Genomic DNA, 26,318 nt, shown 5'->3' with positions numbered 1-26,318 from the left:
AATAAATATATTTTTTTAAAAGTTCTCTCGCTGCTCATTTGGTAACAACGTGTCAACTTAGCTGATACCACGTATTTTACGCTGGTATATGGTGAAACATAAATGCAATCGTCGGGTGTTATTTATACTTGAAAATACATTATATACTCGTTTAGTTAAGCTCGTTAAATCTTTATATACGTTACACACCTGTCATGTAACCTTTATACACATTTATAACCTAAAGCAAAGCTGTTAAAGCAAGAGACATTTTATAGCGGTGGTGATGTAACAAATTTATGTGCACTTAAACTCATCCGGTACACCTTTCTAACGTTACAGAGTCATAAACGAGTTGAAACATTATGACATCAGTTTTTGGCGGCCATTTTTGATATACAAATCTTACAGGAGACTAATAGAAATATCTTTGGTATGTAAATTACCTTATAAATCTGTACATATTTATATGTATAAATAAACATATATGTAAGTATATAATATTATTGCCACTTATTATTTCATGTGATAGTGTAAGTTTTTAATCATGCATTGCAAATTTTTACCACTGGCACACTGCGTCTCCCTATCTGTTCAGTTCTCCTCTGACTCAAATGTTGTCTGGAAGAGATCGCTTTCAGCGATAAGGCCGCCTTTGCCCACATTAATTCTTAGTTGTCTATGTACTGTTTTTGTTTTTTTTTGTGTGTGAGCAACGACGTCTATTATCTATCTACAGTTTTTTTTAAATTCTTTTATTTTTTTAATAATAGATTCGAGAAAATAATTTGACATAGTTTAATATGATTTCTAATTTTGAGCGCTCGCACGCGTTTTTGAAAACTGTAATTAAGAGTTACCATTTTGTACGTCATAAAATAATAATTTCGATACCTGTTTACCGATACCTTAATGATACCGTTTCTAGTAATTTTGTATTAACCGACAATATAACTCATATTTTTCTCTTATCATACGATAATTAATTTTCAAGATATTCCAACGGCTTGCATACTGTGGGCGCTGAATGAGGAGGTCTCAGGTTCGATTCCCGGTGGGACATATTCGAGGAAAGAAGTTTTATTAAGTGTATTCTTGTATATATATCATCGTCGATACATGTACATATTTTAGGCTCAACTCACACTGTAGAGTCGAAGCGTCACGACGCATCATGTTTTTCGCCTATAGCATATTCATCTCTATTTGCCCAATATTAAGGTATAAATTTTTTTTATGCAAATATGGAAACGCGCGTCGACGTGAGACGACTCTTGGTTGAAGTCGAGCAGTTAATTGGGCGCAGTGAGGCGTCAGACGCCGACTACATTATGATCCGGGCACACTAATGCGAGGGGTCGCCAGACGTTGTAGTTGAAAAACTGGACGCGACGCGACGCTTCGACTCTGCGCCAGTGTGAGTTATTTTTATTATTTAAAGAAGGTTTTTTTTTGCACGAAACAAACGTCAAAAAGAACTATTAAAACAAAGTAGTAGTAGAGCTCCTTGTGAAACAGTTCTTCCAGGGAATATACTACCTTACTTATTTCTGTCGCCAAAAAACCTGAAGGGTAAAGGGTGCTGGTGAAATTACTACAGGCGCAATGGAACTTGTCAACTTATGTCTTAGGGTGACAGGCGCAGTGGCGGTGCCCATCGGATCATTGCGATTTAAAGCTCTGAGTGGTATTGCAAATGTTATGGACAGTTCCGTCACAAAATTGCACGTGATACAAAACCAGAGTGTTTTGAACAGTGCTCTTGGATATTTGTTCTAGAACTCATAGCATAAATACTTCTATAATTTTAGACCTGGTAATTGGTGTGGTTCTTGCAGGTACCATTATAATTTGTGTTATAATAAACGCTGCTGTGAAAATTAGAGCATTTCTCACAGAATCGAAATAAAAACTGTTTTAATTGAGTACCATTAATTTTATAACATGCTGTTAGTTTTTAGTACTGCGGTATAAGAGGGCGATAACATAATTACAGATACATTAAAGTTGTATACTAAGATAAAGCGAAAGCTTTTGGTATAAAGGTGACGGCTGCTTAGGTACTTTCGTAACCTGAAATGGTGGTGCTGTCTGTAATCAACTTATGAAATAAATTTGCGAGTTATATTAGTAGAGAAAATGAAATCTCTAAATGATTTTTTCCGGATCTCAAATCGTGTTATTTGTTTTCCCACAAAAGTTTCGGAAGCGTTAGTTTGTATAAAAAAAATAACAAATATGTACGCGATTATATTTTATTCGGAAAAATTGTATTTTCATTTCCAATATGTAGTAATTGCAAAGGTTTTGTTCTTTACTGCACCAAAGAAATACAAACCTACCCATGAGGCACGCCAACTTTCCCGGACCCATGCTTGCCGCAGGCCACCTACGTTTGATTTGACGATGTCATATTTCTTTGTCATTTAAAATTCGTCTATTGTAAAGAGTCTTCCATTAAGAGGTTTCATTTTCATATGTAAAAAAACGAGTATTTTTAAGCGAAATCGTCGGATGTTTATTTAATTGCAAGGAGGAGGGTATATATGTCATTAATAATGGAAAACAATATCAGGCAAATGTGCGGCACGTAGCGCCATCTTGTTGAAAATAAACGTCACCCATATATACACTATATCTTCCAAATCTGGCCATACAAAATCATTAATCATCGTTCGATAGTGCAATCCATTCACCGTAACAGTTGTTTCAGCCTCATTTTCGAAAAAGTAAGGTCACACAAGTGACGATACTATCGCTCTTTTGCGTGAAAAGTTTCCTGACCGTGTGTTTTCTCGAAGAGGCGATCACAATTGGCCACCGAGATTTTGAGATTTAACCTCTTTGGACTTGTTTATAACGTCTATGCCAATGGCTCACAATCAATTCAAGACCTCAAAGATGGAATTCTTGTTATCGAGGACTTACAGCCGCAAATGTGCGAATTGGTGATGGAAAATTTCATGAAAAGAATATGGCCTTGCAAGCGCAGCCGTGGCGGCCATTTGACTGATATTGTTAGTCATTATTAAAGGCATACCTTCCTCTTTACAATTAAATAAACATCCGGTGATTTCGCTTAAAAATACTCGTTTTTTTTTACATATGCAAATGAAACCTATTATTGTTGGAAGACCCTTTATAACAGAACTTTTGCATGAGGTGGGACCTTAATTTGATCCAAAAAAATTTTCTGTCTGTCAGATAAACAATATTCCGAGTTTTAATTGCGATGCTGTTAGTTTGCAATTTATTTCTTGGACTCGTAAATACGTGAATACTTTAGCAACCAATCAAGTCAAAGTTTCGAATAGGTCAACATTTAGGTACAACAATTTTGCAAACATTGTAACAGCCATTATCGTGATGAATTATAGTCGACATTAAAACGCAATAAAAGCCTAACGATCCAGACAAGGACAAACGCGGCTGTTGCAGAAAACTGTAAAAATATATATCCTATGTTATTGACTGAAATATTTATAAACATTACAAGTAGCAGTAGAGCTCCTTGTGAAGTTGGTCCTTACCTATTTCTGCCACCAAGCAGTAATGTCAGTGTGCCGGTTTTGAATGGTCAGGGTGCTGGTGAAATTACATTTCTTCGTCCTGTCACTTGATATTACGAAAAAAAAAACTTTCCTGGACAAAGTCTTTCACAAGAAGCTCTACTGCTACAATTTCAATTTCCAAGTGCTCCCGAATACAAATTCCCATTCCCATCTATAATAATTTGAATTCAGAACTATGGTAATTTATTGTTGTTTTAGTTTCTATGTGAACGTCATAGACCTGTAAAACTATTTTCCCTTTTAATACAAAAATATACCCAAAGTAAAGAGCAGTAACCTACCTGCAAGTCAATTGAATGTGTCCGGCTCGCACCAAGTGCAAAAGGCAAGTTATAGTAATCCGACAGCAGCCTAAACACGACGATTGCTGAGAGATAATAAGAAAATAGTTGCACTGTACAAGCGCTCAACAGAAACCGCTGACATAGGTGTAATAAACAATAGAATCCCACGTACAAGTGGTAAACTTAAAGGCCCACTGACATAGATGATACGATAATTTGTGTCCAAACTATTAAGTGAAAAATACCACAGACGTAGATGAGATACACACGGTGTCCGTAACGATATTGGAGAAAAAAAACTCAATATAGAGTACTTATAAAACTTTGAGGTCAGAGAAAGTTCGTGGCATTACATCTGTTTGCCAAGTTTTATTGAAGTCTGTTCCCGGCAAGTGCGCGAAACCGGATACATCCCCTAATTTGCCACCCTTAGAGGTGGAATATTTTATTCATATTTTAAATGGGACCACTACCGAGGTACCCTCTTTCCAACAGAAAAAAATCGTCAAAATCGGTTCACAAATCCCGAGTTATCGCGTAACATGCAAATAAAATACAGTCGAATTGAGAACCTCCTCCTTTTTTTAAAGTCGGTTAAAAAAATGTATTTTTTAAAAATGATGGATGAAAATGCGTTATAGACACCGTGTGGCTCTTGAACGCTACATTACCAAAATCATTTGGGACACCGTGTTTCTAAAACGCGCCACGGTTTAACGTATAAGCGCTCCACCCGATTATTCCTCTAATAAGAGGATCTACATTTTGTACCATGATGGCATACTGTAAACCGTAAATTACTCCATTTATATTTTGACGTTTCTCCATGTATTTTTTTAAAATACAACTCGACAAATATTCAGACCGTTCACCAGATGGAAAGTTGTAGTCGATGCCATAAACTTAATGTCTATTGAGACCTGTTCCTAGCTTATGTCAGAAATGATGATCCGTATGTGCATTATGCCTAAGCATAATCGTTATAATCGTAAAATGTCGTCAATACTATGACATTTGTTGCAATCGCGATATTACCACGAAAGAAAAACATGTTACGACATATATTTTGTGTTATATAATACGACGACATTGTGTGTGAAATTTGTGAAAAAAAATCACTGATATTTTATCCAAAAAACGAACTAGCAATAAAGAATATTATAGAGTTTCTTGAACAATTTAATATACTTATTTTTTTATCAATAAAAAAGCTGTCCACAATTAGAAACTGAAAAATTTCAGGTAGTATGTAATACCAGGTTACATTAAATTTCTTACATTTTTCATAACATTTGGTCCTCACGCGTTAAATATTAGTAACTTTTGTTTTTAAGGTAATTTTCGTAATTTATGAGAACAAAAAAAAATGTATATCTATAAGCATTTCAAATCCCGAATAGAGTCGTTCCAGATGGCGCAAACAAAATTAAATCTAATAATTACTGGTTAAAGCTAGATTTTTCTTGAGCGTACCTATTTCGTAGATTGATTTTTGTACCTACAAATCTGTATAAGTACAAAGTAATGTTTTTAGCAACACAACACTAATTTAATACAACATTAACTTATGGGCCCTTGAGCCCATACGTGGTAGAAGCGTTGTTTGTTGTATTGCCAATTCCTACTTATAAGTGTTTGATTAAAAAAAAAACGAAAATGTAACTTTCGACTAAACGTAATTTTCGACTTAAAAGCATAACTACTACCTACATGATGTGAAATCGGGCAAACTAATCGGGTAAATTTAAGTCCAGTTATTCTTATGTGACGTTCATATTGATAGCTCTTTAAAAGTGTCGTCGCAACACTAGTTCTTCCCTTGTTATTAATATAGGAATAGGCAGATGCAATAAACTTAAATTTAGTTTACGACTTTTCAAATCAACGCCACTGTCTCTTCCTGGATTCTATATAGCTGACTATAGACAAATAGCAGTAGAGCTTTTTGTTGAGTTCATCCAGAGAAATACTGCTTGCTACCGTACCTATTTCTGCCGCCAAGCGGTAATGTGAGCATTATTGCGTTCCGGTTTTGAAGGATAAGGGTGCAGGTGATATTACAGGCACGTGGAAGTTGTTAACTTATTGTTCCCGGGTGACGGGCGCATAGTCATGGATAGGGGTGTCGCTTGCCACCAGGCGCACATTTTGTTCGTTCTGTCACTTGCTATCATAAAAAATACAATTTACAACAACACTAGTAACATTAAAATTACATGTCTTTTATTAATGGAAGACCTAAAAAATCATATTTTTACGTAAAGTATTTTTCTTAAAAAGTGTTTATATAATATTTTTCAATACGTAAGGTAGGCATTGCTCATTAAAGAGATTTAAAAAAAATACAATAAAATAATACTCATCGTTTAAATGCTTTGTTCGTCAATAATTTATAAATATTTATATAGGTACATGCCGATACTATAGTAAAATTTGAATAGAATGGAGGTTGGTTTGAGTAATAACTCAATTTGGATGCAGTATAATACCTATTTGCAAATACGCATCTCATATTTTATAAAAGAAAATCACTGAATAAAGTTGTACACATGACTAAATTTCGAATTAAGAACATAGTATAATATCTGTATTTTTTATAGAGATCATTTCAATAGCGCATTAATTTTATTATCATGTACCTATTATTTAAATTGGTAACAAAGGTAGAGCAACAATAATGGCACTATTGTTAAAAAATCATAATCAAAACGTTCCCTCCATTTTAAAATGTAGAAAAGTCACTGGCCACAACGTTCTGATTTCAAACAAGCAACACTCAAACAAGTCGTCTATACGTTCGGCCTTATCTCTCTGCACCGTAAACGAGGGAAAACTACGCCGAGCTTACGTAGGCGTTAGAAAAAAGCGGGTCTATATTCAAAGTTGGAGGATCAGCCAATCGCGAGCGCGGTAGGCGTGGCGAATGGTTGCCATTGGCCGAGCAGCAGCCGCGGCGTCGCACGTACAGATGGCCAGTTCCGATGTAATGTAACAGCGGTTAACCGGTTTGTGTTTGGAATGTTATGCAACTGTTAACGTTATCATTTCACGTAAAGTTGTTGAATTTTATTTAAATAGTAATTTTTTTAATGCTCTCGGAAGTTGATTGACAATGCGTGTCGAAGCTTTCCCCTCCGTCCATTTGAATCCCCTGCTACAGTCCCCTGGGGGATTTATGTGGATGGATCCCCCATTCAACACTACATAATTACTTAATTTATGTGCAATAAAGAATATTTCATTCATTCATTAATTAGGAATATTTTCATCATAGGCAAACACCAAGCACATGTACTATAAGCAAAATCGGTGCGTTACCACCTTGTGGTTTCTTTTTGCGAGTAGGTAACAGCGACCAGCCGTCGCTTGCTTCTTCTTGTAGCGAAATGGTGTTTAAGGGCTTGATATTTTATTTTTATTATATTATTTTTTATTATAAACAAAAGATTTTATTTATTTAGATAGATGTTCGAACGACTGCCTCCTCCAATAAGAAACTCAAAATCGTTTTGCGCTTTCAAAAGGAAATGCAGGCATTGGCTACTTACGAGACAAAGATTTCTGAAGGACTGATTTCTTCGATCGACCCAATTTATTTACTTACTCTAAATGGTTTTAATTTACAGTTTTTTTGTGTTACGCTATTAATGATACTTATACCATTTATTAATTATAGTAATTTATAATTATTATCTAAGGTTTCTTATTTTTTTATGATGCAGTGAGTAAGCGACACGCTTGCTCATAACACTTGCAGTGCTACCCAGAGCTTTAAATTGCAAAGATCTGAGGGGCACTGCGCCCGTCGCCCTGAGACATATAGTTGACAAGTCCCATGTGCCCGTAATTTTACCAGCAAAAATATACTGAAGGTTTATTAAACCTATACAATGAAACTACCTTTACTTACTTACTTTATTACCTTTCATTGTTATACCACTTATTAATTATATCCCATCAGTGATTATATCCTTGAAAATTATATCATATATCGTTATAGCAAGAAAGAAAATGGATCATTTGTTGTTATGTCGATCATTACACCCTTGTCGACCATTACAATCATGTTCTTATTAAGTTTTTTTTACCTCCACCTCCTCTGATTTATAGTATGAGGTCGATGATGGAGCATGCACACCTATGTAATGCCTATTCACTCGCATTGAAAGGGTCCAAGTTATTGAGTCACATCACACCTCCGATCTAAAGTTACTTCACTGACATTTTTAAAACAGACAACGAGCTAAAAGTTTAGCATATTTTAAGAGCTCTTAAACGTTACATTATTTTTCATACGCATTGCACCCTCTATGGAAAAAATTAAGGTATATAATAATGTAACTGTTTTTTCGAATAAAAACAATTTTATGCAGTTATAAAGTAGGTAATGCTTTATAAAGTTTAGTATTTCCTCAAATCTACTTTCGTCAGTGGCAATCATTTCTAGCACAATAGAGTCGTATTTTCGTTGTAATCGTATTTTCGAACCGAATTTCTTCCCCAACTCTATCCTTAACCGCATGCGGAAAAAGGAATAGTGTGCTGGGTTTCTGCCCCAAAAAAAGAAAAGGCTTAGCTTGTGATCACATCCTCTTCAATCAATCCGATATTTTGTCATTGAATCATTGAACAATGTAGATTTTGTGTCAATGAGCATTTTGTAAAGAAGCATTTTGTATAGAAAATATCCCGCATTCCCTTCACAAGAGAGGATGCTGTTCGCCGGAATCGACTATGAAATTTTTTCTGCAGAGTAGTCATATTTTAACTATGCATGCTTTTCAGGTTTATACAGGATCCGCTCCATTGTATGGTAGGAAATTCGAAATTAGAACAAAGATAGGCGCTTCTGACTCTGAAAATACAGAGGAGCACCTCCACTCTGCCCAATTAGAATTTATTTTTAGCATCGCTGCAATCCTATCTGAATGCTATCCTATCTGTATCTGAAGCACCGCGTGAGTCGCCATCCTCGGTCCTGGAGCCATTTTGCTTTGTCCTATATTCGTTTTTCGCCAGTGTAGTAAGTCGGACCGACGGGAAGTATGCCATCAATCAGAAGAACTTGTTGTTATAGGCAAACACCAAGCATTTATGTAGTAGCAAACGATAACCCACGAAGAAAAAACGCGAGAATGATTTTGAGAAAAGAGAACAATATAATTTTGGCATAACCTCATACGTTCGGAAACTTTAAACTTAAATTACAATTTTTATTTAATACATGAGAAAACAAAATGGCGGATGTAACACAAACTACATTAATTTAAATGTTTCAAAGTTAGAAGTTAAACCGTTGCATGCCGTTTAAATTTGTATACTACTGTATGCGCTTATTTACCAAAATCCATCTGGTTTATACAAAAAAATAACGAAATTTATAATTAAACAGATTTTATAATAATACTGAAAGATCCATAGCAAATCAACGTGGTAGGACTTTGCATCCCTTTAAATGACGAATATTTAGCAGCAATATATTGGAGATTTATAATTAATTTAAACAAATACTTTAAAAAAATGAAATACATGTTCTCGTTTCTATCACGAAAGACACACACGAGATACAAGACTTTATTTTGACGATCTCTGTAGTCAAGTGGCTTGCACATCGGTTTTCATGCACCAGGTTCGATTCCCGCCAATATAGAAATAAAAAAATTCCGTTGCTCTGGTACTAATATTCCTTACAGGCAATCGGTGTAGTTATTTATAAAACGAATAAATTCATTTGCCTATATCTATGTTGACACTTACGTATTACCTATAAAATGACAAGTAATTGCTTGACGATGTTATAAGTACATTAAATACTGTTATACCGACCATTTAATAGGTAGTTATCTACTCCTAGATAACTTAGGTCTTCACCTTTGTGCGTTGAAAGGCAAACATGCTAGTCGTAAATGATTACGGAATTTATGGTTTAATATTTTACGATCATGATGTAATAATTGGATGTCGTGTTAATGTGAAAAAGTGTCTGTGTACGTGAATCTTTTTTCCAACAAAAACCTTGAAATACTAAAAGAATACCGTGCCTCTACCATGAATTTACTCAGAGGGCGCGTACCCATTATGTCGTAACGTTTTATTTATAGATGGACGACGGTCGCGTCTACTCTGTTCCTATACCTATCACGACTATCTGACCTGACTGAATCGTGGACGTTTATTTTATCGTTGAACGACTGTCGTGTCTAGCTGTTCCCACTAGATCGTGACGACAATTTATCGAGTCAGGTTATTGGTTTTAAAAAAATTGACATAGCTCTTTAATGGCGGCCATATTTAAAAATTGCAAAAATATATTTTGACCACTAATTATTAATTAATTAACTGCCTCCGTGGCCGAACGGTTACCATGCCGGACTGCCACGCAGAGGTCCCAGGTTCGATTCCCGGGCCGGGCGAAATATTTGTATGACCTACATTTATTTCTCTCGTGAGTTTGGGTGTAATTTGTGGTTGTTTATGTGTGTGTCCATGGCACCCGCGACACAGGGTTTCCCTAGTGCGGGGCTATGTTGAGTGTGTGCGTTATTATTATTATTATTATTATCAAACAATCTTAGAAATCTTTTCGTGCCAATTTTCAGTCCGAGCAAAGCAAGTTTTTTCAATAGCCATTTACATAAAAAATTACGGCTATATCGAAAAACGGCAGAAATAACAATTTTTACCCCAAATTTTGATTGAAGCCATGTCATTATCAGTCGAATTAGAAGAAATTTTAATCTACCGCCAAAAAAGTTTGTATGGCAGCCATATTGAAAAAAGGCGAAAAATAAATTTCGACCGCAAATTATTATCAAACACCTATAGAGATCCCCACATATCGATTTTCAGTTGAATTAGAGCTAATTTTTATTAGTAGTTAAATGGCGGCCCTATTAAAAAATGGCGTAAAACCATTTTTGATCACAAATTACTATCAAGCATTCCTAGAGACCCACATGCCAATTTTCAAAGGGATCAGCATTTTTTTTCTGCCGCCAACGAATGCTTCTATGGCGGCCATATTTGAAAATGGCGAAAAACAAATTTTGACTACAAATTATTATCCGGCGACTCCTAAAGACCCCCGCATACCAATTTTCAGCCGGATCGAAGCAAGTTTTTCTTCGGCCGCCATTTTGAATTCGCCATTTTGTTTTTTTTAACCCTGGCAGTTGACCACTATTAATCTCTATGACATTCCTTCGAACACCTCCTACCTATCTCTAATAGTTTCCGTGATAGGAGACTTTGAAATTTGTGTGGCGGCCATCTTATTTATTTGAATTTCGAACATTTTTTACTTCCGGCGGAAATTGACCAGGGTGTTACACCCTCATAAAAATGCACAAATATTCCCTCCATATATTATAGTTTTTGCAGGCCGTTGATCACTCTTTCACGTGGACAATTTAATCGCCGAACTTAATGACGATCTCGCGACTATATACGATTGGAGTCGAACCTATGGCCTTACGATCAATCCTAACAAGTCGCAGACCATCGTCATTGGAAGCTCGAAGCAAATCGCCAAATTAAATAATGCCACTATTCCCCCGCTCTTCTTCAACTCCTTCCCTCTGCCTTACAGTAATGTTGTTAAAAATCTTGGCGTTCTTTTTGACTCCACTCTGTCTTGGTCACCACATATCGCTGAGGTGAGTAGGAGGGTGTTTGCTGCCTCTGGGTCATTGCGGCGGAAAAACCTACTTCCTGTGAGGACCAGGATTGAACTTGCGCAATCGTTGCTCTTACCTATTCTTGATTACGCTGATGTCTGTTTCATTGACCTTAATGAGGATCTGTTAAGCAAACTCCAGCGTCTACAGAATCATCGCATCAGATTCATATACGGATTGCGCAAGTTCGATCATGTGGCCGAATTCAGTGGCTCCCTATCAAGTTGCGCCGTGAGGAGCGCGCTCTCAACTTTCTTTATAATATTCTAAACGACTCTCGTACTCCGCTACACCTTAGGATTCGTTTTCGCTTCCTCGGGGATGATCACAACCGTGAACTAAGGTCTAAAATGGTTAACCTACTGAAGCCTCGTTTCACTCGCTCAAAGTATTACAAAGATTCCTTTACGACTAAGACTGCAAAATTGCTTTGAATTGAACGATCTCCCATTTGAAATCCGACATTCTAAGTCGCTATCTATTATCAAAACCGGATTGCGTAAATATCTTTTATCACGGTCCTAGTCTGCAACGTGTGTATTAGTAAGTATAAGTTATTAGTAAGTATAAGTTAACTTAAAGTTTATTTAGGTATATTTATATATACATACATTTACGTAAGTATAATATATCATTATTTATTAAATATTTTATAAATTACTGTGTGTGTATTTTATAAATACTTTATTTAATTTATTTATTTTGTATTTTTTTTTAATTTATACAATTTATTTTTTTATATTTTTATTTTTATATTTGTAAAATTGGCACACTACGTCTCTCGCTCCGATTAGCTTTCCTCTAACTCAAAGGTTGTCTGGAAGAGATCGCTCTTAAGGATAAGACCGCCTTTGCCCACATTAGTTTTAAGTTGTTTATGTACTATTCTTGTTCTTGTGTGTGAGCAATAAAGTGTTTATCTATCTATCTATCTATCTATCTACTTTAAGCACAATTTTAGTGGTTCTAATGCACTTAAGGGTACTTAAAAGAGTAGTTACTTATTCATAAAACATTTTCTTTGTATTGCTGAAACATTGTAGCAAAGAGGTTTTACTGCGTCTTCCATCTAATTCACCGTCACGGTTCTTAACGAAACGTTATGTACTTCTAACAACAGTTACATTAGAAATCTTATGCTTTTGCTATAAGTTACAAAATCGCACAAAAAAATTGTAACCGAAGTACACTCGCCTGGAATATGCATTACTAATTTAAAAATAGTTCTATCTCATTGGCTGCTATTATCATCCCCACTACATGAACATTTTAATTTCTGGTTTTGAAGACATAGACCAACATTGCTGTTCTTCTTCAATTTTTTTTCTTTCACTGCTGGTGATTAGTGATACAATGTTCGCTCTGATACTAGTTGTATATTGCCAATAATTAATATGATATTTATTTATTTTTGAATTACTTGAGGCGAAGCACTTTTCATTGCGAAAGTACACCAAAGACGCAACACTTGGAACTAAGACCTTGAGGATTTGTAATAGCTGTTATTTTCTTTGTTACGCTTATTGTGCTGGACACTGTACAATGGGTGGAACCGATTTTATTACCGGACAGTTGTGGCGGCGTAAAAAGGTAGTATACGAGTTAAGTCTATTTGCCAAGTACCCACTTTTTGTCGTGAAATAGGACTTAAAGTGCTTTTGACCTGTATATTGTTGCTGGTGACTGCAAAGTAGTTTTTACATACGGGTAAGACCTCTCCACAAATATGACACCTTTCTGAGGATGTAGAGTGACTAGGCGAATCATGCGTTGGGCAGCAGCGGCGCTTGTCGTTAGACCTAGTGTTTTTTTTTATGAATACCAAGTGACGGGACGAACGAGTCGTGCGCCTGCAGTTGCAGTGCCACTGCGTTCGCCACTCTGAGACATAAGTCCCATGTGCCTATAATTTCACCAGCACTCTTACCCTTCAAAACCGGAACGCAGTGATGATCATATTACTGCTTAGCGGCAGAAGTTGGTAAGGTGGCAATACTTCCCTGGACGAGAACTCCTTCACAAGGTGCCTTACTATTACTTTACTTACTATTATCTTAGCAATTCAATGTTCTGTCATTATATTTTTAGATATATTGCGCTTTTATATTGTATTGCAATGTATTTTAATCCAGCTTTACTGAACACGCCGACCCGCTCGGCAAGGGTAGCAAGTCTAGCAATGGTGTTGCCGTAGATGTAAAGACACGTAACTTACATTTTTCACGATGAAATAAATCGCGCAGCCTTGCATTTTGTTTTACAGTTAACGATATAGTACATTATTGCAGAGGCCGGGAAGTCAGGGATTGCTGGACGAGTATGAGTTACAATTACAAGTGTATTAATACGAGTCAAGCAATTCCCATTCCTGCCGAGGCTTATATAGTGCTTTTCTCAAACAATGTGAGTGTGAGACTACAGAGAAAAAGATGTATAATAAAAAATTAAAAAAATATTAATTAATATCAAAAGTAATGCTTGACGTTTTTCCAGGGAAATTAGTAGTAGTCTGCTGAATTTCTGGTTCGTGTGGTCTCCAGTGCATGAAAATTTCATCGGTTTTCATGTATCTTACTTTGGTCATGTCGCCAAACAGGTTTTCATGATTAATATTGCCTCTTCCTAATTTAAGACAGATTGCTATCCGTTACTGTATTTTCGTTATCGCTCTTCTCACTAGAACTAATTTCGCGACGAAAATACAAAAAACACGAAAAAACAGAAAATAATACCAAATCACTATAGTTTACTTTACCACCTTTTTAATTCACGCAATTACGAACACTGGACAGCTAGCTGTACGAGTTTTTCTTTTGCCTATTTATACATATAGTTAGTTCATCGTAGATAAATTTAGATTTTAGAGAAGTAGACAATAATGAATTTTCTTACTTACTTTGCAAGTCTTAGTTGGGAAGAAGTCGCACGGTTCATAAATGACAAACTTTCCCTGTTCGTTTTTTGAAAGCAATGCAAAACATTTCCGAGCATGTTTGAGAAAAATACCTTTTTTTCTCCAACACACATGCGTTGAGTTTCATTTATTATTTATTGCACCTACAGAACAAAATAGAGGACATAATCTCAGTGCAGAGTATTACAAAAACCGACTTCAAATGTCATTCATCTCCTAGTTTGCCACCCTTAGAAGTGGAAATTTTTTCAAAATGTAAATGGGACCACTGCTAAGGTACACTCTATGCAACAAAAAAACACTCAATCGGTTCAGAAATGCAGACAGAATGCAGTGTTATGACATAACATGCAAACAAAAAAAAAATACAGTCGAATTGTACGGTCGTCACTATAATCATCCTCTATAGCACTACAATATGTAGCATAAACTCAAGTTTTAATAACATACAACAATTTAATTCCAGTCTTCATTATATACCAACTTTGTATGCTAATTACTCGCAAAATGAAGATATTAATAAACTTCACGGTAATTAAGGGACTGAATTTAATGGCTCGAGTAAATTCCGTCAATGAAATCGTAAAAGTGGAAGTGAAACCGCTTCAAGACATTTCTAAAGTTAGTGTCGATGACAATGTAGACTTAATTACTTACCACAGCTTTTAAAAAGCTGAATATTCATGTAGCAAGTACTAAATCTACTAAAATTCCTTCACTTCAAAAATTCGCCTGGATACGTAACACCACCCTAGCTAGTTCTATCCTAAACTTTAAAATACTGTCTTCCAGATTTAACGCTACAGAGAATCAACACAATCAGTTGCAATCGAATTCCAATCCGGTCTTGTTTTAATCATCATCTTTATCCTTCTATTTACGAGCCACGCTCTTGCTGGTGTGGCCTTCTCCACTCCTCAGGGTTCATAGCCACACTCTTGACCTCTTCTTAGCTGCTTACCTTGACGTTCCTTATTTGTTCACTGTAAGCCATTCTGAGTTTTCTATTCTTTCTTTTTCCTTCTATCTTCCCCTATATTATTAACTGCTTCCATGACCGAACTGTTACCATACTGGACTGCCACGCAGATGTTCCGGTTTCGATTCGATTGGTTTCCCCAGTGCGAGGCTGAATATTTGCGTTTTTAATTTATTTTTTATTATAAATTCAGCATTACGTAATAAATGTCCAGACATTTTCCACCTTCTGTTCTCTTTGTCTTCAAAAGATTTTACTTTTGCTTACCCTTTTTTATAACTTCTTCATTTCATATCATCTCAATTCATTTTATTTACTCCATTCGCCTCCAGCACCACATTTCTTTCTCTATTTCTCTTTGTAATCGTCCACTTCTCGCATCCGTACACTTCTCGCAAACCCTTGTACATCAGGAGAGTTACGATCTTATGTCTCATAGTTGAGAATACATTTTTAATAACTAAGAATATTTCGTTAGTTCTTTTGTGGTAACTATTTCCCATCAGGTAGTTCTTTTTTTTGTGATATCAAGTGCTGGGACGAATAAGTCGTGCGCCTGATGGTAAACGACATGCCTGTCCATAGCAGTTGCAGTGCCACTCAGAGCTATAGATCGCAAATATGTGAGGGGCACTGCCACTGCTCTCGCCGCCCTGATACATAAGCTGACAAGTCCCATGTGCCTGTAATTTCAACAGCGTCCTTACCCTTCTAAACTGGAACACAGTAGTTAATGATCACATTACTGGATGGCGACAGAAATTGGTAAGTTGGTAATACTTCCATAGACGAACTCTTTCACAAGAAACTTTGCTGCTTCTGAAAGTTCACCTTCCAACGGATGACATTAGTAACATAAAGTACAAGATATATTCGTCGCACTTCTTTTTTTTCCAAAAATACTAAGAACATTTTACCGTTCGTGTTTATCAAGCAACAAAAAGCGAGCTGCCAGAATTTTAAGTACCCCCTCGCGGGAACCCAGGCACATCAAATTAATCTAGATACAAACCTAGTACTTAGACTGTCACTCTTTTGTGTCAATACTGAATAAATAACGGTAATTTTTACATTGTACAAACTAAAATATCAGTTACCCTTAAAACCATTCTTGTTTCACACAACAGTCACATTAATTACATGCTGTCAAATCGGTTTGACGGCGTCCTAGTTGTACATTGGTAATTGAAGGCGTCACAGCTACTCTTGAAAATTATACACTTACGTCATCATCGAAGCAGAGCGAGCGAAACTGTCTTGCATTCCCTCAAATTGGACAAGCCTACGAGCGAAATTAAACACGGCCATTCCTCGTTCGAATGAATTTTGAACTTCAATCTGTGATCTGGAATAATTGAGGTTAACGCTCTGGCCACACAGAGGCGGTAGCGGGAGCGTTCCAAGACCGGGAATGTTTGTAATGTTCGAATTCTTGTGCACTCTGCCGCTATGACAAACAGTCACTGGCTAGGTTTGAGGCAAACGCGAGGCGGGTGCGAGCGCAAAGCATTCTATTGAGTTCTATGCAACCCGGTACACATTCGCTTTTCCCGCTGTACCACGCCTGTGTGGTTAAAGGTCACCATGTTAATCTTGGAAAAAATGTTTAATATGGAAAAAGAAAAGTAAATAATTTTGGGAAGAGAACCGTTCCGCCTAGTTGGCTTAACCTAGCTGTACATTTGTATACATTCATGAAATTGAATAGTTTGTCACAAAAGCGGTGGTAGCCTAACGGTTTGACTTACCGTCTCTTAAGCAGAGGCCGTGATTTCGAAATAAATATTAGACAACGTCACACTTACTTTGCTCTGATCCCAAAGTAAGCACTTGTGTTATGAAAATCGGAAACAACGACGGTACAATAAACAGTCCTATATTTTTCTACATTAGTTTTGTTCATAGTGACCCTCCCTATCAACCTCTTGATTATGCGGGAAGGGTACGCGTAATGGGCGAGCGAACTCGCACAGGGACCATCGAAGTCGGGTCCTGAACGGATCAGCACGTATGCACGGACTGCATCCGCCGGTTCCCTGTAAAGTGAGCCGCCTCGGGTGGCACATACAGCACCCTCCCTATTTTTCAAATAGGTACCGGAGCTGTAGGCACGCTCACTTCCCGACGCCGAATGAACGGCGTCTCTCCAGTTCCCAAATTCCTACGCGGCCGGAGGGACCGAAAGATGTCTAGCTCATCCTCTACTAGCTCTCCGGGCTAGTGCCAGAGATGCCAAGTATATCCGGATAAACAATAATGTCAAGTGTCTACGGCTGAGTGTATCGCCGACAGTGCAAGAGCTCTACACCTCTACATTACAATCCTTGTATAACCCTAGTATTCTGCTCTGCAAGACTGCACGGAGGCAACCTTATTTTCATCTCTCTGAGCGCCTGGTGTCATTAGTCAGATTTAGTAGGCTATTGAACCTTAGTTATTTTCGATTTAGTATCAGAGTGATGCATCTGTTACGTAGCAACTGTTAAGTAATCTGTGCTAATGTCTTGGGTCTTCTTTTTAGGAAAGTCTTATGTAGCAACTTTTTGTCTGCACGAGAGTAACGTAAAAGTCGGGAACCATCAACAGCGAACCGGATAGTTACGACTTTCCTTTTGTGCTACGACAATAAAAACGTATTCAGTAGGACAGCTGCCTTCTTCTTCGTCACGCTTTTAGTCCCGTAAGACGTAAAATGTTAGTGTCTGTGATACAATGGGAACAATAGAATGCGTCTGGTTGGTCGTTTGGCACAGAAGGGAGCTTTTATATCGCGCGGTCATAGTTTTACGCATTTCACATGATTGTTTTTTATAGCTGGGAGATTATAGCTGGGTGTCTATCTGCCGTAGAAAGTTGTCAGTCGAAGACATGGTTCACCGCTTAGTGATGAGTTAATGAATAGCAATTTATTTGAATCCAAGTACTGTCCCTTGTAGTATACAATCATAAGGTCATATTTAATTATGACTTGTCGTATGACTTTCTATTCTATAGCTACGACAATTAATATGGCCAAAAACCTGCGCTTTTTGGTCTAAATTTTTAGAGGCTGATAATAGCTTCCATTAGTGTTGCTTTGAAGAATATTTTTTGAAACGTTTGTAATAAATTTCATGTCATGTGTTAGTATACCAAATACATTTAAAATAAAACGATAGGTTCATAGACGCACTAAAAGGATATTTCTAAAAAAAACGCCTTCACCCGTTCTCTCCGTAGGTAAACCCACAAATTCACAGAACACTATATCCACAAGGAGCACCAACTGGCCACCACGAAGCTAATCTGTCCTTCCTCTTTTTTTCCTTTTTAATCCCACCAATATCATTTAGTGTTGCCATTTTGTGTTTTAGTCGATTATACTCAAGTCAAATCGGTAACTTAATCTATTAAAATGTGATAGTTATTGCAAGTAATATCAGGAAAATCAGGAACAGAATGCCAGCCCGCGGCATTCATCCTTTTAAAACACCTCCGATAAAGATGGCTCCACTATCGCCATGCGCGCGAAAATGTCTCTCCTGTTTCTCGATTTTAGCTACAAATTTTTACGTCATTTTAAACTAACAATTCAAGATCAATAAAATATAAAAATTACAATTGGAAATTAAGATGAGAGTAAGTGTTCTATAACGAAACTTAACAATTTAAAAAGTCACAATCGAATATTTTTATGGATCTATTATTAACAGACAAGAAATTTTTATTATAACTCGGTAAGTACGAAACACGCGAGTAGGTATTTAATATATTAATAATATCGAGTGATTAGGTTTTCGCGATTGATACACATAACGATAAAACAAAATAATTTGTAAAACGTACGTAGCGTAAAGTGGAATGTTTCTTTGGAAAATTTAAAAATAATGTATTTAATTAATAACTTTTGTAACTATAGTGAAACACAGGGTGGTTTGTATTAATATTAGTCATAACTGATTGATGACTTATCATCTCAGCCAGCCGTGACCATGGGACCTGTAAAGAACCCGAACCTATTGAAAAATCAAATATACGTGACTTAGATCCGAAAAATAGTTTCATTTCCTACATTAATAATGTGTTATTAAAATAAAATAAAAAAATAATATACACTTTTTAAACAAATCATGACACATTAATGACGACCTCGGCGGCCCAACGGTTTGGCGCTGGATGACGAGGTCCCGAGCGCGATTCCCGGTAGAACTAATTTGGGAAATGAACTTTTCCGAAGTTATTCTGTTGTGGGTGTACTGGGAAGTACCCCAGATTGAATGCCACTGCTCTGGTAATCTCGGTACGGGAAGGTCCGTATTTTGATACCAGACAAATTGTGCAGTTGTCTAGCACATTATTATTAATAAAATCGTCGGCGACTACAGTAGAAATACATGAGATCATGTCGCGTATCAAATGATTGTTTATCTAACTTCGTAAGTTTAACTCAAGTAATGACAGCTACTTGATCGCTTTTGTAAACAATTCATTTGACTCTTTCAGTTAAATATTTACACTTGGCATAATTCCACTAAATGAAACACGGGAACTATTTCCATGTTATAACGATGGTTGTAGTTGTAACAAATTTTTGTTATGATATCTGTAGTCTAAAATAATATACTCACTAGTCAGCAAGCATTTTATTACAAAATTAAAGTTTTACTGTTGAGAGAAAATAAATAAATAATTATAATTATTTTGATAACCTCCGTGGTCGAGTCGCTCGCACACCGGTTTTCATGGTGTCGCTGTCCCTGGCGTTCCGTGTTCGATTCCCAGCCGGGACATTGAAGAAACTAACTTTTCTGTATTATCTCGGGTCTGAATGTTTGTGGTACCGTCGTTGTTTCCGATTTCCATAACACAAGTGCTTTAGTTACTTTAGTGATGTTGTCTAATATTTATCTATTTATTATAATAGTTATTTTTTGTTTGTTACTGCTGGTGATTTTCTTCATAATAAGTAACTGTTAGGTTTCGTGTCGCATTGTTGCTTCCCTATTTCTTTATACTTCTCGTTGTTTTGAGCTGCCTTTATTCAATTTTGATGAGAAAGGACGGGGAGTCAACCTACTTTTAAAACTTATGTGTACTGTTTTAAAACAATCTATTTTTTCAGCTGATGATGTGCAGAAAAATTCAGTGCATTTTCTACATACCCACTGTGATTGCAGAGACATATATAGATAAATATCGAAACCTCATGTTTCACTTAGAAACTTGAGGTTTTTTTAAGGTTTTATCCTGCAAATTCTTCTGCAAATTTGGTTTTAAAAGTATTTCTTACTTTAGTTAGGTAAATTAAATATCATTCAAATGTTTTTTTATAAAATTGACAAGGGAATTAGCATTCTTCAGACCTTATCATTAATAAGCTTTAGTAAAATGTACTGAAATATGCCTATGTAACAACATTTGCTTTTTCTTCTAGCGGTTTCATTAGAAACCCTGGTCGAGAACTGCCATAAGCTGCTGGAAAAATTTCACTACTCCTGGGAGATGATGCCCCTGGTGTTGGTGATACTCAACTACGCAGGCAGCGACCTCGACGAGGCTTCTAGAAAAATTGATGAAGGTAGGAAGCCGAGCGAAGGGTATTATGCTACAGTTTATTAGCACTGTACTGTTCTATATTAACCTATGTAATCCACTGTCAGACATGTTTTCTCCTATCAGAGACACGTTTAAAAGTAGTTCGTCCATTTTCGGTTTTTTTTTTCAAATGATAACAACCAATATGAAATGTAGAGGTATTTAATTTAGTAAGCATGTTGAAAAGTGCTGATAAAATATAGCATAACACTTGTTTTGATGATTGAAAAATTGTGCTCGTGAATTTCATTTAGTGTTGATTTTTTTTTTGGGACCTGAAGAACAGTTGATAGTTTTGTATAAACCGGAGTACAGTGTAGAGTCATGAGAATGTAAACTTTCGTTATTGACGCGAATATAAAAGCTACTTATTTTTCTTTACGCAACAAACAGTAGTATTTGAAAATTGACATAAAAATAAAATCGCTGTTTGAATATCGGATTCCTAACCCCGCGTTCCCAAGACTAGGACTTACTTGGATGCCTTGATTCCAATATGGTATTTAAAATTTTAAATTTTACTATGTTAAGTTGTTTTCATGGTTGCCTAGTCTCCGTGTCTCTTATATTCGACATTTTTTCATTCAGTCAAAAGACATGTTGTCACTTTATTAAAGTGCTGCTACATTTTGTTCTGATGCTAATGTGTGAGTACTTTTAAAAAAGTACAGTTAACTTTTATGACTTTTTTGTTATTCGGGTAACAAAAAAGTTATACATTAAAAAAAAAGAAATGTTATACAAAGTTATACACGTTATTCGGGTATACAAAAGTGTTTCATTGTTGTGCAAACGAATGTATAGAAAGTGAAAACCTTTTCTAAAAAAATAGTTACGTTTAAAATTGATTAAAATTGCGGGTTATAAATATTTTAGGAGTACATGACACGGTGCCGTTGCCGTACCAAGAGGCGCGACAGCATAGCTCGCCTCCTACGATCCTATTTGACCATTACAAAATTACTCAACTCGTCGTTGTGACGTTATATTGAAAACGCTCTTAAAAATTTTTATATGTTTAATATATCGTAGAGCATATGGAATTTAAACTAAAAGATTTCCACTTGGAACTTCATCTTAACTTTACATAATAGGAATTGCATAGACATTACCTTTAATTTAATCATTACACCGTTCATATTTCGTATTCAACTTCTATTGTTCTTTATATTACTTATTGACAATCCATATTCTGTGTTTTTAGAGTAATCCGTTTATAAATAACACGAAAGAGTTCCTCCGGGTCCCAAACTACGACCATTGTGTTTTAAAGTTCATATCAATGCAGTTTCTAGCCGATGCGAATGTCCACCATATGCGACTCTTATTGCCCACAGGGAAGATGATAATCAACGAGTACGCGAGGAAGCACAATCTGAACATCTTCGACGGACTAGAGCTGCGGAACTCGACTCGCCAGTACGGACTTTAAATACAGTAATATTTAGTGTTTTCCCCCAACAACAACGAGAAACAAAACACTGTCACATTGTACCTGATGTTAGTAAAAAACCGACACAACACTTAAAATACAATCACTAAAGCAATTGTATAGTGAAAATACCAAAATTTTGCTCATATATAATCTGAAACACGTCATTTAGTTTATCAGATACACATTTCATTGTACCTCTAGTAATGCAATTATTTAAATTGTTAATATTTTGATAATGAGAAAATAAATAATTTCCTAAAAAAATATTGATCACGGTACAAAAAGAATAAAAAGACGTTCGTCAAAATATGATATGATATAATACAAAATTATGAACCTTTATAAATCAAACCGAGATCTTTATATGGAGTGTTAGGAAGTTGATTGCAAATGTTTTAAAGGAGTGGTTTGGTGTCACAAAAACATTGTAATTCCCAACAAAAGTTTACAATTTGAATTACAATAATTTACTCTTCCATATTAAATTTCATCGAGTACTTGAATTGCATAGGAACATAAAATTAGTTTTCGATTTTGTCTGTTGTGCGAAATCTTATTTCGTTTCAGATGTCATAGAACTTTTTTAAAGTATTGCAATCATCTATCTAATGATTTGGATATAAGTAATTGTAATATTGCAACTAGAGGTGCGACACACCCGCCAATTACGCAAAATAAACACAAAAAAACGGAATTCGCAACATAAAAATATAGAAATGCTGTTAAGAACTGATTCTTTATGTACAATTTGCAAAATAATTACGTAAATCCTGAGAAACAATGTTCAAATATGCCATTTTTAAGCTGTCATGGTAATATGTGTACTAAATTTATGTAAAACTAAATTTATTATCTATTGTACCTATATATTTAGTAATATACGTTAAGTTTATAACATAGTTCTAATTTCAATAAAGCCGCGGCGTGTTTAAGGATGCCGCGATATAAATGCCGTCAGTGTGCGCTTGCATGTAAGGATGCCGAAGGATCCCTTGCCGTCCCATCCCGTCAGAGTAGGCGCCGGGCCTAAAAGTAAATTCGTAGGTATTATATAAACTACGTTCAATTGTTACATTTTTTCTATAGTTAGTCGACAAATAGCTATAAAACCAAATACATACTTCGACCTACTTCATATATGGTCACTCTAATCCTTTAAAGCTATTTCAACGACACTACAGTGTCTGCGACATTACATCCTATCATTAGATTGGACACAGATTAAAAATATAATTCACACGTACAGTTAGCCAACTGATGAATTTTCTGGAAAATCGACACTAACTTGTCAATGTATTTAAAAAGAAAACGTTTATTATACCTCATCACAAAAACAGATACAATAAACTGTAACTTGGACTCCTAACGGCCGTTTTCTATATTTGATCCTGAATTTAAGATTTAAGATTTTTTCTATCCAGATTTTATTCGATCCATCGATAGCTGCCGGATCTGTATTTCAATATGTCTATCTCGGTTCTAGCGCCCTTAAAAAAAAGAATCGGTCTTAAATTTACTCCCTCTCTGACGTTTAGTTCCACGCAATCGGAGTAAAAGTTCATTATATGAATTAGTGAGTAAAAGTATAAAATATTTAAACCGTAAGTACGTCAAGAATGACGTGAATTTTCGAGGAACAGAACGGAACGTCTATTGTCAAACGGGTGGAATGGCCTAGGATGGAAATGGCTGTATGGCACATTAGTGCCTTTGTCTTTTCCAATGGAAAAAACAGTACCAAAAAATAATAAAAAATAAAGGGACGGCGCGTGGCGGCGGCGGGGAAATGTCTGTGTCAATTTATGTTTAATTGATGTTTGTTCGTATTCATGACGTGATAAATAATCTGAATTATAAAAATACCGCTTTGATTTGACTTTCATAATGGCATTATTTCATTTAGAACAAATTCAACTGATTTTTGTTGTTCCTAAATCTGAATGTAAACTCGGCGTCAGTCAAACTTGCCATGAAATTATACGCTTGAACGTTCTTGACGACACAAGTTGCTCTTGATCGCTGTCGCTATTATTCTAGTCCGATAACTGAGCAAATTGTTCAATGTCACTTGAAACAACTGCCATTTTCACACTATTACACAGTACAATCGGTCAAAATTGGAGGATCGCTATCGATCGAACACGTTCAAAATCCGATTTGTCAAACCTATGACCCTCCCACAGATGGATTGAAACAAAAGATCGGAATAACGATCCATAGATCGGTGATTAAAATAGTAAAAATAGGATTCGGATTGATTATTCAAGCTCAGACACCAAACTATGGATTGAGATTAAATATAGAAAGCGGCCTTAAGTAACATCCACTTTTGTACCTAACTATTTTGAGACTTAAGTTATTGTTTTAAACCATATGTTCCCAAACTTTTGGGCTCACCGCCCATTTGGGCAGGATAAAAAAATTTCAACGCCCACCACTACAAAAAATTATTGAAAACACGTATTATATTAACTTAACCCAAAAAAATCACAAGGAAAAAATTATATATTTGTAGAGTAGTTTACATAGATAATTCAGGTTTTTTTAAAATGTGGTAGCACCTCCTGGACAGCATCAACGCCCCCCAATTGCTTCCGAGGTCCTTACTTCAGCGCCCACCGGGGGCGGTAGGGACCACTTTGGGAAACGTTTTAAACCATAGCAGAAACATTATCGTAGTGCTACCGATGTCATCAATCATCGATAATCTACCATCTACCAATATAATACAACATAGTTCTTCTTAGAATTTTGAAAATAGAAGATGTTGCACGACCAAATGACAATGAATATGGTTAAAGGTTCATTTATTGTGAAAATCATTTGACAGATACAGATAAAGCAATATACTGCCGTCCGTTAACTAAAGTGACAAAATATTTTTTTGAGATATCATAGAAAATCATAACCCAGTTTTAGAAAATTGAAATTTTTTAATGATATTTCAGCCATGCATCGTTAGGGTAAGTTCCGATAAGTCGAACAAGTTAACTAATTTTAACTGTTTTTAAAAGAGAATGTTGTGCTCTATCTTTTGCTATTTAAAACGGATATTTGACCATTTGTCGCTTAGCCGAGTTTTAGTTAGTGAACGGCAGTACACCGGTTTAACTAAAGGTTCAACTAAAGTCATATCTGGTAGTACGTAAACTGTTATAATATGCAGTTCGCAACACCGATTTGTGTTCCTGGTCAAGAGTCGTTACAACCTCCAATGGCTTTGGTTGATTCCGCACAACAGTGAAAGTTTTGAATTGATCACTTTGGAAAAAATATATAGTAAAATTGAGGATGTACACTGATACGGTGTGAAAACACGATTCCTAAAAATATTCACGATAGAAAAATAACATTACCATACAACATACCTATAATATAATATAATATAATATAATATAATATAATATAATATAATATAATATAATATAATATAATATAATATAATATAATATAATATAATATAATATAATATAATATAATATAATAATAGGTACATACGCCAATGATTTTTGTTTTTATATCAACAGTACTAAATAGAACACGTATACTATACCATATACATTTTGCAAATGGCTTTCATTTGGTTTGTAAAAAAATGAATTCTAAAATAAAGTCAGTGTCCCTGCCGTTGGACCCGCGCAATAGAACCGATTCAGTACAGGAAAAAGTTGAATTCGACCTGGAGTTAGTGTCGACCCAAAAGCGCAATAAGCGCAAAAGAGATAGATAGTCATCTTGTGGCCTTTTAGGCGGAGATGGTTTGCGGGTCACTGAAAAATGGAAATTTAGACAACTTTTGTTCAAAACATTGTTTTGTTTTAAAACTATTAATACAAAGATCGAACACAATGACAAATTTATTCGAATTAACACAACTCGAACCTGCATACAGACGTATGTAAATC

General features: G+C 35.8%; 1 protein-coding gene across 4 annotated transcripts in view; it reads left to right on the top strand.

Moving 5' to 3' along the window:
- The window catches only part of LOC113226713 (protein doublesex), a 293,974-nt gene that overhangs the window by 84,292 nt on the left and 183,364 nt on the right, over positions 1 to 26,318 (top strand). Inside the window, exons 2-3 of one of the 4 annotated variants that reach the window (XR_003310133.1) lie at positions 20,818 to 20,961; positions 22,316 to 22,397. Coding sequence is in view for 3 of the 4 variants with exons in the window: in XM_026459433.1 (XP_026315218.1) it covers positions 20,818 to 20,961; positions 22,316 to 22,410 (239 nt within the window). In the remaining variant the exon portion in view is untranslated. Of the gene's footprint in view, positions 1 to 20,817; positions 20,962 to 22,315; positions 22,449 to 26,318 lie in introns of those variants that run through there. The other 3 variants (XM_026459433.1, XM_026459435.1, XM_026459432.1) reach the window with 3 other exon arrangements.

Source organism: Hyposmocoma kahamanoa, unplaced genomic scaffold, assembly GCF_003589595.1.
Source record: "Hyposmocoma kahamanoa isolate Upper Pololo Valley unplaced genomic scaffold, ASM358959v1 192, whole genome shotgun sequence".
Classification (NCBI taxonomy): Eukaryota; Metazoa; Arthropoda; class Insecta; order Lepidoptera; family Cosmopterigidae; genus Hyposmocoma; species Hyposmocoma kahamanoa.
The sequence above is the reverse complement of the archived record's forward strand: the minus strand, read 5'-3'. Positions and strand labels throughout refer to the sequence as shown.